This window comes from Coturnix japonica, chromosome 1 (genome assembly GCF_001577835.2).
Source record: "Coturnix japonica isolate 7356 chromosome 1, Coturnix japonica 2.1, whole genome shotgun sequence".
Taxonomy (NCBI): Eukaryota; Metazoa; Chordata; class Aves; order Galliformes; family Phasianidae; genus Coturnix; species Coturnix japonica.
In genome coordinates, this window is record NC_029516.1 from 106836274 (window position 1) to 106849048 (window position 12775).

Here is a 12775-nt window from a genome sequence, read left to right on the forward strand (position 1 = left end):
TGTGGAGGAGGAATAGGCTGGGGAATGGTATCCCTGTTCATTTCAGGGGAGTTGTACAAAATGACCTTTAAGTGTCCCTTGTAACACAGCTGTGTGGCAGGATTGTGTAATCCCTATATATGATTTATTGGGGATTGTGTTACCTTGGATCATACCTTCTCCTCTATGGTCTCATTTCTTATTTTTACCCACAGTTCTCTCATCTGCCACTGGGAGACAGAACTGTTCAGGGGTTAGTGGACTCTAACACTTCTTTCATTAAGTGATATCTTTTATGAGCCCAGAGGTCTCTACTGAGATTTGAAGTTTGGAAGGAAGCACACAGTCTAGCTCAGAATACATTTCCAACTCTTGCTACTAAATGGTACTCAGCATAGAAAGTCAGTGATAACCTATAGCAGTCACAAAATGCCTGTGAACGTGGCACTGAAGGTTCAGGTCATGTGAACCAATCTGGGTAAGTAATTAGATGAATGAATGCATTCAATCCTGTTAGAATATCGCATGTGACAATGTGGTATGGGGGAGTGCCATTTACTTACACTGTTGTGCCACAGGCCTGTTCTTGAATAATTCTGTTGGCCTTTGTGTATTTTGTTCTTCTCTGTACTTATCAAACCTTTTCATCAGGATGTGCCTATGATATGTTTTAGAACACATCTAGGTAATACTCAATACCCTTCTTTGTGTGCTGGGAGGCAAGGAGAATTAGATCAGGAAAACTTTGCCCTCAACATTGGCAAAATTGTGTTTTGTAGCTCTGAAAAAGCAATTCATAATGTGCCTGAAAAAAAACAAAACAAAAAAACAAAACAAAAAACAAACAAACAAAAAAAAAGCATCCGCAGAAGGAAGAGAAAAAAAGTACTCAGAAAATAAGTTTGAAAATGACACTTTTAAAAACAAACTGCAAATTAGTTGTTAAGGCAGGCAGGGAAGAGCTGTGGAAGAAAAGCAGATGGCCAGGAGGGCATAAGACTTAGTGTATCATTTCATGTGAATTACACTCAATATAACTTATTTAAAGACTTCGGAAGGAAAGGAAAAATTTTGCCTGAATTCTTATCAAAAAGTCCTTGTCCTATTTGTCAACAAAAAAACTGAATTGGGTCAAACCAATTGAATCTGATTTTTATTTTGATCTGAGTGGCCAGGCTATTTCTTGCAGAGAACTTCATGAAGTGGAGATTCCTGGAAAAAAATAGTGAATCATCAGAGAATTATTGATGATGTCTACGTGGGGTAACCTCAGAAGCAGATGCAAGCCCGTGCTTTGTAGATGGGAATTCCTTATATTTGGTCCCACATAAACTACAATTTTCACCAGTATTTGAAAACTTTGAATATAGACATCTGCTTTATTTATCAACAATTTGGGCTGTTAAATTGTTACCATGTTCAACTCAATTGTCTTCAGAATAATGTCTCTGAAATGTCACCTAGAAATTAGAAATAAACCGTGACTTTGATCAAGGAACTGTATTGGTTTCTATGTGCAACATCAGTTGACCATCACTTACTGAAGTCTCTCCACTTGATAGTGGGTTTTGCAACAGGTTCATTTACCCATAATTGAAAAAGCAGCCAGGTAATCCTGTAGCCTGACTGGTTCTACAGCATTGATTGCCTACATCTCTGCTTTACTGAAGTGCCCAAGTTCCTTTACCTTTGACTTTCACAGATTATAGTTAAGGAGATATTTTATCACTTCCTTATATCTCTTGCAGCACAAAATCCCCTCTAAGGTAAGTCTCCTAATTCTTGTTGCGTTTTGCCTGTGTATTCTTTGTTGATATGTCAACATAACTAAGGACAATCAACTTTTTTGTTGTTGTTTTCAACATAGCTGTTTGTTGAACAAAATAATGTGTGCATACATACATGCACACGTGTGCCATGGCTAAAAGTTCTTGCAGTGCAGCATGTAGCTGTCACTGAGGTCTTGAAGGAGGGAGATCTCTTCTTCTCAAACACCTTCTCTATCATTTTCTGAAAATACTACCTGAGGGAAAGTTTGTCTAGCAAAACCTTCTGAAATGGAAAAAATAGAGGTCATAAACCCAAACCTAGATATTGTTATTCAGCTGTATAACCTCACAATTATAATTTTTTGCTATTACAGGATTCCCAGCAGGAGAACTGCAAAAGCCCTTCTTCTGGGGTACAGAGTATCCTAGGTAAGTACTGCACCAAGGAACCTCCTAAACCAGGAAATGAGGAAAAATAAGTAGAGGTATTAAAAATAGATATAAACAAAGGAGAGGCCATAGAGAAGAAAGTTATCCTGCTGAAGACAGCCAATGGATTATACTGTAAGTGTGCAGAGAGCTCGCTTTTTGGGCTGCGTGTTCTTCCCTGATGTAACCTGATTTTACTATCAAAAAACCAGACTTAGAAAACTGCTGCTCCGTGCAATAACTTTTCTTACCCTTGGGAGCAGAATGTATTACTGTTGTCTTAAACTGATGACTGATTTCTCACAGGAATTGCTAATTAAGTGCACCTGAGTGGAAGTGTTTCACAAATATAGGATGCAGATGCAGCAGTGTGCACACGGCAGGTATTAAAAGGAATGGTAAATCAAGTAACTAACACTTCTTGAATACCCCGAGAAGCCTTTTATTATCAGTTTATTGCTCCATTTCTGCTAATATCTAAGATTAACAGTAAGTCTTCTCCTGTGCTTGCTGAAGTGCAGGAGAAAATTTCCGTGTGTATAAGTGATTGCTTGAGCAGAACCCATGTACTTCTGTAGCTGAGGAAGAGTAATTACAGGTCACATATATTTAATTTTGAAAAATGACTGCTTCAGTGCAGTCCAATATCTTTCTATTTTAGGGAAGAATCAGACCAGGAAGAAGTCTCTGACAGCAGTTTCTGAAAGTTATTTTGCAGTTATACAAAGTCGATTACTGCTGAAACATATCCTTTGTGTGTCTTTGCTAAAAAAAGAAAATAAAATCAAACTTTTAAAACATTTTGGATATGCCATCTTCTAGCCTGGATGTGTCCATGTAAACAGGAAGTTTTGCAGCATGTGTAGAGAGAAACATTCAATCTAGGGACAACTGAATTTGCATTCACAGAGAATTCTTATGATCCAGATGACTTTGTAAGTGTTAACTGGGGATGGAGGGAAGCACTTTGTAGCTAAGGACAACTTATTTTCTGCTGTGACTATTGCAGACCTTTTTCCAGCTTTACTTTTTGAAGATGTTTTTCTGTACCCTGGCCTTCTGCCACACCAGTAGAATTGTGGTTCTTTCAAAGAATGGTATTTTGCTCATTTTTCTTCTTTAAAGGTTACCTTAGCTTAAATTGGTTTTGCTTGAGTACATATCAAAATGAAATTTAGTAAACAAATGTAGCTGTTTAATATCAGAGAACAGATTGCTTTTGTCCTTGAAATAATCCAGATCTGTCTTCTGTCTGCTTAAAAGAAACAGTACATGGCACTGGAACAAAAACAAAAACATCAAAAAGTCATCAGCACTTGCTGGAAAACTGATTTAACAAATATTTAACATTTAGTGCAGTTTTAGTGTCCAGTTTCAGCATAAACACTATGAAAGAGCTGCATCTATTTGCATAAAGGGAAGTTAAGTTGTCACTTTACATCTAAGTACCCAAAATAAAATACTATTCATAGGTCATTATTCATTGTTATGAGTCTTCTGTGCCAGATATGTTGAAATATATTGAAAGGGGAACTGCTTTAGCAGGTGGGGATCAACTAGATATCTCCCGAGGTTCTCTTCCAACCTCTGTGATTCTGTGATTATGTGAAATAGAGACATCAGGCTGAGTCAGTAACTTCCTTATGGCTCTCAGGGCCTCCCCAGTCCCAGAATGTTCCTCTCCAATATAGTACCTGCTGAGCGTCATCTAATCCTCTCCATCTCTGTCTGGCTATTTTCCAAAAGTGAAGAGCATGAACCTGGGAACATTTTTTACAAAACTGTTGTTGAGCTGGACAAAATTCTGAAAGGTGTTCGTAGAAGGAAAGGACAAAATTCATTCCAAACCTCACCACATCTTTTGGAGCTGGTGAAAGCCCTAGGTGTGCCTGGGAACCAGTCTACTGCTTTTTCCTGCCATCTATCACTAAATAAGATACAATTAGAAACAGGGCTCGTTGGTTCTTCTTGACTTCTTTGCAGGTTTCATGATATTCTTCAGCTGCCAAAGATCCTATGTAACTACTTCAGATGTGGAAAATGAGTCTAAGCTAGCACATTTACTTTGGATCATTATCACTGTGTGCTGCAAAAGATTACAAATTTGTCACATGAAAGGACAATATTTTCATTGCTGAAATGTATAATTTTAACCAGCATTTTTTAATGAAGGTTTGCAATAGTAGTGGAGGGAAAAACAGTAGGGAAGATTTTATCACATGAAAATTGCCTTTCAGGAAAGAAAAAAAAAAATTAAAATTGCCATGGGAGTAGGGGAAATTAAATCATATAATACTTTTTGGATATGACTGAGATGAGCAATTAGTGTGCTACGGATCATTAGGTCCAGTAATAACATGTTACTTCAAACCCCTCAGCCTTTCTCCTGTTTCAATACAATCTGTTAGAAATACTCTAAGCTACTTTGAAGTATGGCATCTCAATAACTGAAATAATTAAAATCACAAGGAACAACTAAACAAATGAATGATGCGTATAGTAGATAACTCTCCCCTCCCCAATTATCCACTGCATTTGATATCAGACAACTGGACCTTTCTTCCCTATTTCTTCAAGATGCATGCTTATTCGGGTGTAACAAGCAAAGTATGGTGTTTGTTTGTTTCTTTGTTTGTCAATCAGGAATACAAAACATTTTAGCCTATTCTTGTTTTCCAGTGCATTAGATGTAACTGCAGATCATGTCCATTTCCTATGCAGGTGCATAGAAATTGTACAACTTTTTCTTTGAAAACTGAAAGGAGATCCATTTAATGCTTTGAAAAGTAAAGCTGATAATTTGCACGTCTGTTTGCTGCATGCCATTGAAGAATGATTTGAGCTGGCATTACAGAAGCCCTCTGTAGTGTTTGATCTCTGTTTTTGTTTGTTTGTTTGTTTGTTTCATGACTACATGAAGAAACTAATTCCACCTATAACTCTGTCCTGGTCTATGTTAGAATATACTTCATGCAGTCAGCTGAAGGAGACGTTCTGGAGCTCAGATTATAAGGGATTTGGTTAGAAGAGTGAACCACCACAGTGCTATTTAAAATTTGATAATGAAGATTGTTTTTAAACAAGCAGGAGTTTAACCTTCAGACACACCTTGCGCAGTGTGATTTTTAGTCCTATTTCTACCCACCCCCACAATCTTAGTAATGATCTTTCCCAACATAGAAAACTGTTTGATCTCCTATCTTTTGTACTTTCATGTTCATGGCTGTAGATAGTATCTATCTGAGGAAACTTCTTTGTGTTACAGGTCGTTAAGCTATGGTGCCATAGGAGTAATTGTTGGCCATGAGTTTACTCATGGATTTGATAGTAATGGTGAGTGTGGTCTATATGTTGATAACTTAATTTTTCTTACAGAGTTGACACATTTGCAAAGATGACAGAAAGATCATTTGTCCATGCTTTAGCTCTTTCATTATTTTTTCTCAACAATGCTGAGTTTTCTGAAGAGAATTAAAGTGTGCTGCCTTGTTCAAGGTGATAAATTCCCTATATGTATACTTCTGTAATAGGAAGATAAGAACCTGGCCAAGGGGCAGCGGTTTTCCCAGGGAAGCAAATCTTAGGTTCCTGCTCTGACTGGCTGGAGACGAGATGAGATGCTCTTCTACAAACGAGATGGGGCAAGGACCCAAGGCTGGATTTTTCATGAGCTGTGACCACCTGGAATCTATGGAATAGGACATATATATTCTCCTTGCTTTCTTACTCCGATGAATAGTTCAGATGTTCTGGTTCTGCTCCATACCAAAAATGGCAATTACAGAAGATCCCATGACACAGATATATATATATATATATATATATATATATATATATATATATATATATATATATATATGTATGTATGTATGTATATATTTATATATATATATGTGTGTGTATATATTTATATTTATATTTATTCTTTTTTGGCTTGTCAAGTGTATAATTGTTCCACACCAGTGAAGAATGACTTGAGCTGGCATTACAGAAGCCCACTGCAGCCTTTGATCTATGTTCTTTTTCATGACTTCCCTAAGACAATAATAGAGAATAAATTAGTCATCATCAGGTTTGCAGAATCAAAGGTCAAGGAAGAAAAATACAATTATACTTACAAGAAAGCTCATGTGCCTCTTATATAATTTTAAAACATACGACAGAACTCATTAGTCATTACTATTTTATTTTTTTTTCTAAAACTGAAGAATAGGAAAATAAATAGAATGCAAGCTGTTTAACATTGAGTTGACCAAAGTCAAGATTTTGCCTGCTTATCTTAACTATTTTGTAAGCACATCTGCTATAACACACCGCTCATTTTTATGCAAGTGCTAGATTCCAAAACTAGGAAAGTATTTTTTGCTTGTTTGTTTTTTGTTGTTGTTTCCTTGTTTTTGTTTTGCTTTTCTTTTTTGCTAAAAACAGCTTGTTTTCTTTCTATATTTCAAAGGCCGGAAATATGACAAAAATGGAAACTTAGACCCATGGTGGACAACTGGCTCTGAAGAAAAATTTAAAGAGAAAACAAAATGCATGATTAATCAATACAACAATTACTACTGGAAAAAAGCTGGCTTACATGTATGTAAAACACCAGTGATTGAAAGCACTGGTTTATTAGAAGATTTTTTGTTTGTTTGTTTGTTTTTTCTTAAGCTTCATAAATTCAAATATATTGGGATATTTGCCTACCTCCTTCATTTCTCACAACAAATCATTTTCTGAAGTGAATAATTGTGATCAAAATTGTCTGTCAGATTTGATTAGTCCAGTCAAGTACCAGTACCCTTACACTGGTGACAGGGCTAAAAAGTTTCTCCTTATCATATCATACTGGAAACAAAAACAAGAGGGTGAAGCCACTCAGCTGGGCTGGTCTAATTTCTGTGAGCATGTTGATTGTCTTCTGAAGATGAGATTAGTAATGAAAGTGAGCAGCCACTCTTTCTAGAAAGAATACAATAGCATGCTTTATATACTCCTTTAGAAATTCTTGTTATTTACTACAGCTTTAGAAGAAGATACATAAACCCTACTTTATTTCACTTTCGACTCTTACAGTTTCTTTCATGTGTGCACAGAGACCCAAATGCCAGGAGTACTATAGCAAAACAGAAAAAGATTGAGAAAGAAAATGCAAGGAAATGGTTTTTGTTTCACTGTCTGTCAGAGATATAGGCTTCTCTGAAAATGAGCAACTTATGTAAGTGTCCTGGATGATGGATAAATTCTGTTTCTTCTGAAATCAATAGCTAGAATTACAGTAATGTTGCCTGGAGAATGAATTTAATCTTCATTTTTAGTTTAAAAAACATGTTCACCCCTCAACTCAATATCACCACCCCTACTTCCATTCTAGAAGCACAAGTACAATAAATTCTTTGCTTTTCAAGAACTGAAATGTTGAACTGGATGCTTAGCCAAATTGTTAATACTTTCCCGAGGCTGTTTCCATTAGTCTCAGAGGCACCAAGACCATACTGTAGTCCAATTTGAAGTCTATCAACTACAAGTTGAAATACTTCATGCAGGGTAATTTGCAAATAAAAAAATCTCTGGTTTGTTCCTGAATATCAATAGGAAAAGAATTATCCATACAAAAATGTCACATAGAGGTCATCCAAATCTTCCAGGTGAAAATGACTGTCATAACAACACTCCTGTCAGTGGCTCAGCTGTCAGCTTTACTTTCTGCAGGTGCTGCATGGTGTAGATCTGAATTTTTTGTACCACCAACTTGTAAGCTGGTGGATTGGCTTACAGAGAGGTTCCTTTACCCACGGCCTTGTGAGGCTTTTTCCTCCTATTTCTCTGAAATAGCCTATAGCATGTTTTAGAGGATAGAAAAAAAATATTGATATTTTCTGCTGTGCTTCATAGCTTCTGAATGAAGAGGTATGCATGCAAAGGGCCTTTTTCCTGCCAGTTTTTTACATCAATATTCATATATTCTGCAGGTTTTTTACTCCTATAAAAATGTTTTACATGAATCAAGAAACCTGTTTACTCTTCCTCCTTCTCATTCAATTTACAATAAAAATATCTCCAGAAAAGAGGACTAATGAAAGAAAAGTGGATATAGAAATAGCTTCAGAGTGTATTAATGACATAAAGTCATCTGATCAAATAAAAAACTTATCTTGGTCCCTGAGCCCTGTCATGAACTATCTAAACACAGTAGTCCCAGGTACCTGATCCAGAGCTGCCTGAGATGAATAGAAAGACTTCTTTCACTTATTAAAATGACCTTTGGCTCACAAGCTGCTGCAAGATTGCTCTCATCTTATGCTCTAAATCAGTCTACTTCACAAGATCCCTGAAAGAAAAATGTGCAATGATGTAGGCCAGAAAAAAAGAAAAAGAAAAAAAAACAAATGATAGTTGATATGTTTGCATATTCCCAGGCGTCTTTTCTCACTGTCTCTCCCCCATCTCCACTCCAGCCTTCTAGGTGGTTGGACAACAGGTAGGAAAGTGGCTGCACTTCCCACTTCTGCTCCCATTTCCCCTTGTTCCATCTTTACCAAGTGCCAAGCAAAATGTGTTGGTTCTGGCCTGGGTGCTTGACTACACAAAGTGGTAACGCTGTATGCACAAATAATGTTTGGGCACATTGACTTTTTCTCCTCTCCTACAAACACGAAACAAAGGTGGTTCCTGAACCCATCCCTTCTATACTCAGCCCCTGAGGCATGGGAGAGCGTGTCACTGGAGGATTTGCAGGCAAGCACTGACCTTCAGTGCTTAACTCAAAGCTGTTCTCAATTATACTGTTCATTTTAGGCACGATAGAGAGTAAAACTGCTTAATTACAAATACAGCCTAGTAGCAATAAGGCCCTCTGTGCTGGGTGATCAGAGGTAATGCTGCCCTTGCAGAAATGAGGAGCTCTTCATGATGATATTGCATTTTCTAATACCAGGAGACTGACTTTTTCAGAAAGTTCAGGTACTCAGAATATATTCTTGTTTCCATTACTTTTGCTCTTGGAATGAATAATGGGGGAAAGCAGCATGAATCTCCTTCACAGATATTTTTAGAGCACCGAAAATGCTATCAATTTCAATTCAGTCTCTGACAGCTATTTCTAATTATACTATTTTATTATGACTTAAAAGTTATTTTAGCATCCCAGTAGTATATAAAATTTATGTAAACAAACAAACAGAACCTCCTAGATAAAAGTTTAAGAAAGGAGCTACTGGATCTCATGTGTAACCAAAGAAAAACAGTCTTTGGGGTAAATTAAGTGGTCAAAGATCAAGAACATGAGTTTTGTGTGCATTTCCTACATTTTGTGCTGCAGAGATGTAGGCCCTGAGCCAGGATAACTCATCGCAAAGAATTATCTACTGACAGTATTCACATTTAAAACTAGTTTTCTTAACCAGAATTATGGTGCTTGAAACTATCTGAAGTTGTTCTTGCCTTCCTTTACTTTTTACTCTCAAAGTTGATCAAGAAGGAAGTTCAGAAACAGGTCAAGTGATGAATGTCTTTTCATTCTGCCAGGTGAATGGCAAGAGGACCTTGGCAGAAAACATTGCAGATAATGGAGGTTTGCGAGAGGCTTTCAGAGTAAGTACATGAAAAATATCTGGAACACCTTATTTTCAAAGAACAGAGTAAGTTATATTCATGTCACTGAAAGGCACTTAGTGCACCTCTTTCTTATCAGGCATACAGGAGATGGATTAGAGAAAAGAGAGGAGGAGAAGAAGAGCCTTTACTGCCAGGCCTTGACTTCACACACAACCAGCTTTTTTTTCTGAGTTATGCCCATGTGAGTAGTACAAATGTGTTTTAAGAACCCATCTATGGACATGCGTAATGTATGGCATGGACATTGGGCTGCTTTGCTTCAACAGTCTATACCAATCAGACCCTGAATTTTCAGGGTATAAGTTGAGAACTGTTTTCACAAGTCTATTATTACTTTTCTCCTTCTCTCTTCTTACTCATCTATCAATTCACTGTGTCAGAACCGCTTAAGTTTTAATTCTGCTTTGTACAGTGTTCTCATGGCAGCTCTCTTCCTTCTTGCTGCTCCCATCCACTGCAAAGGTTATTTTGCATGTATTGCCTCTTTAGCCTCGTTAGCATCCTGCTTTTCTAGTGCTTGTAATATGCAGCATTTTATCACTGTTTTCCACCAGCAGTTTACCTAACACAAACTCCTGGTGCAAGTGTACTACCACCATTTATTACTGAGCATGTTGTTCAGCGAAACTAAGCGTGGAAAATATTTGTGGGGTTTTTTTTTTGTTTTTTTTTTTTTTGTCACATCTTTTTTTTCTGTACACTAAATGCACAGTGGTATAACTTTGATAGAGGATGTGTTAAGAAAATAAGTAGAACAAAGGAGAGAATCAAGTGGTTTGTTTAAAAGAACTGAATCACCTCCTTGTATGAGGAGTAAAAGCTGAGCTAAAAAACTGCTTTAAGCACCAGAAATAATGAATCATTTGAAAGTGAAGAAACGGGATTCAATGCAACCAGTGTCAGTCCCTAACCAACCCAGCTGAAAATCACTTCTCCTCTGTCAAGAGTCAGTGTAGCAATTATATGTACAGGTCTATGACCACTTAGGTTTGATGGTATTAACTGATAAAAGGACTGCATTTGTATATTTTATATTGAAGTTCATATATCCTATGGGTGGTCTGGCTTAAAGGATTTTGTTGATTTGTTGACGGTAAACATTCAGCAATGGGGACTTGCTGATAGATTGAGATTTTCAGTGCATAAGAGCATAAGTGCGATTACTCAGCTGTGCTAATAGTTTCTTTCCCTTGCTTAGTGGTCAGTTACATTTGCGCCAAATATTCTATTAAGAATTGTGAACTGGAAACCACTGATAGAAAGTTGAAAAAAAAAAAAAAGCAGTCATTTCAAAAGAAACCACCATTTCAATATGGAACAAATTTCAGGTAATATAGATGCAATTCTAGAGATGGGAGGCATCATTACATGTACTTTTTATGCATTACATGGCTTTGAAACCAAAAAGTGTACTTGGTAATTATTAAATTGTGAGAAATGCTCCCATATCTGAAAAGCTGAAAAGTAAACTGCAATTAAGAGTACCTCAAAAACAGAGAAACAGTAGAGTGGTTATGGCTTGATGGTGGGAATAGGTGGGTGGAAAATAACAGTGGGTGGAGACTGGATCCATTAAGGGATTTCAAAACAGAAGAATATACCAAGAGAGCAAAGAAAAGGTGAAACAAAACTAAGAGTTAGTGATGTCTTTCTATTTTGCACGTTCTGTAAGTAACATGCGTACTCTAAACTGTGACATTATGTTCTGCTTTACTTACAAATTTACTCCAAATAATATGCCAATTTTTTCTTTTTATCTTTTGTTAGGTAAGATGCAACTCCTTTAGATCAGAGTCTGCAAGAGAACAAATATATATTGGAGCTCACAGCCCTCCTATGTTCAGGTAGTGCAAATAACATATTCACTCAGTATACATACAGAATCAATCATAGCAGCACACAAATGCAGAAATTCAATGTGTTAAGAGGAGTTTAAGAGCAAACAGAATCAGACTGTGCTTTTGGTCTAGACTGAAAGTCAAGTGTTTTTATTAGCTTATATTCTGCTATTACAAATGTTTTGCAAAAAAACGAGAGGCTTGCATCTACCTTCTTATAGCATTTGAACCAGTACCTCTGACTCTTGTGTCATTGTGTAACCAAGACCTGAATATATAAAATGTCTTGTCTATCACTTTTTCTTTTGGCATACAAATATTCCTGAGTTCAGTAAAAGTTTTAAAGAGGGTGCCTTGAATTACACTGATAACAAGCAGGTAGAAATGCAAAGCTAAATGTGTCCTGTAGGTTTAGTTCAGGACTGAGCTATTCAGTTGGCCTTCAAGACACACAGTTCTTGAAAGAGCTGTAGTAATCCAGCTTTTGTCTGCATTTTTGCCCATGGGGCCTTCAACAGGCTCTCATGATTGCTGAACATAAGAAGAAGAGGCTGCAAAAGGAGGAAGGCTAAAAGACTATGTAATAATTACAAAGCCGGAGTTAATTTCTCTGCTTCTCCACAGTTTGCATAACCAACGAACTTGTTTCTGCTGAGACTCATGCTAGTGGAATTTACTTAATTAGGAACTGTCTTTGCCATCAATCATGTGGCTATGTTACCTCTTTATGTGGGGGACAGATGTTAATTCCATATGCTGATTTATAGTGAAAATGTCTCCAGAACAGTGGATTAGTTGTTTTCTGGAAATTCCTACCACTTTCTACTGACAAAAAAAAGGGAACTGGGATATGAGCATCTTTTGCCCTAATTCTCTCTTGGTAAAAGGAAAATAGCAACACTGCCTTCACACGGGAACTGTGAGGTTGCTTCACAGACTGGAAGGGACAGGTACTCTAATACATTCCCTAGACACAGTCACATTAAAGTTGGAGATATAAACCCAGTACACACAGCACATCTTGGGGTACTTGTAAATGAGAATAAGTTAAGAAATAATGAAACTATAAACTTGTTAACAAGAATGTAATATAAGGTGGCAGTGTAGATGACAGTGCTTGGTCTTGGAGGACTTCTTTACTTCACATTTGCACTA

The 12775-nt window shown here is 36.9% G+C and overlaps 1 protein-coding gene and 1 long non-coding RNA gene across 3 annotated transcripts in view; one reads left to right on the top strand and one right to left on the bottom strand.

The window, feature by feature from the left end:
• PHEX (phosphate regulating endopeptidase homolog X-linked) overlaps positions 1-12775 on the top strand; it is a 95729-nt gene that overhangs the window by 76695 nt on the left and 6259 nt on the right. Inside the window, exons 16-21 of the mRNA XM_015885420.2 lie at positions 2123-2177; positions 5443-5510; positions 6631-6761; positions 9693-9758; positions 9859-9963; positions 11550-11626. Coding sequence (XP_015740906.1) covers positions 2123-2177; positions 5443-5510; positions 6631-6761; positions 9693-9758; positions 9859-9963; positions 11550-11626 — 502 coding nt within the window. The remainder of the gene's footprint in view (positions 1-2122; positions 2178-5442; positions 5511-6630; positions 6762-9692; positions 9759-9858; positions 9964-11549; positions 11627-12775) is intronic.
• LOC107324988 overlaps positions 1-12775 on the bottom strand; it is a 183359-nt gene that overhangs the window by 42822 nt on the left and 127762 nt on the right. The gene's annotated exons all lie outside the window — the stretch shown is intronic.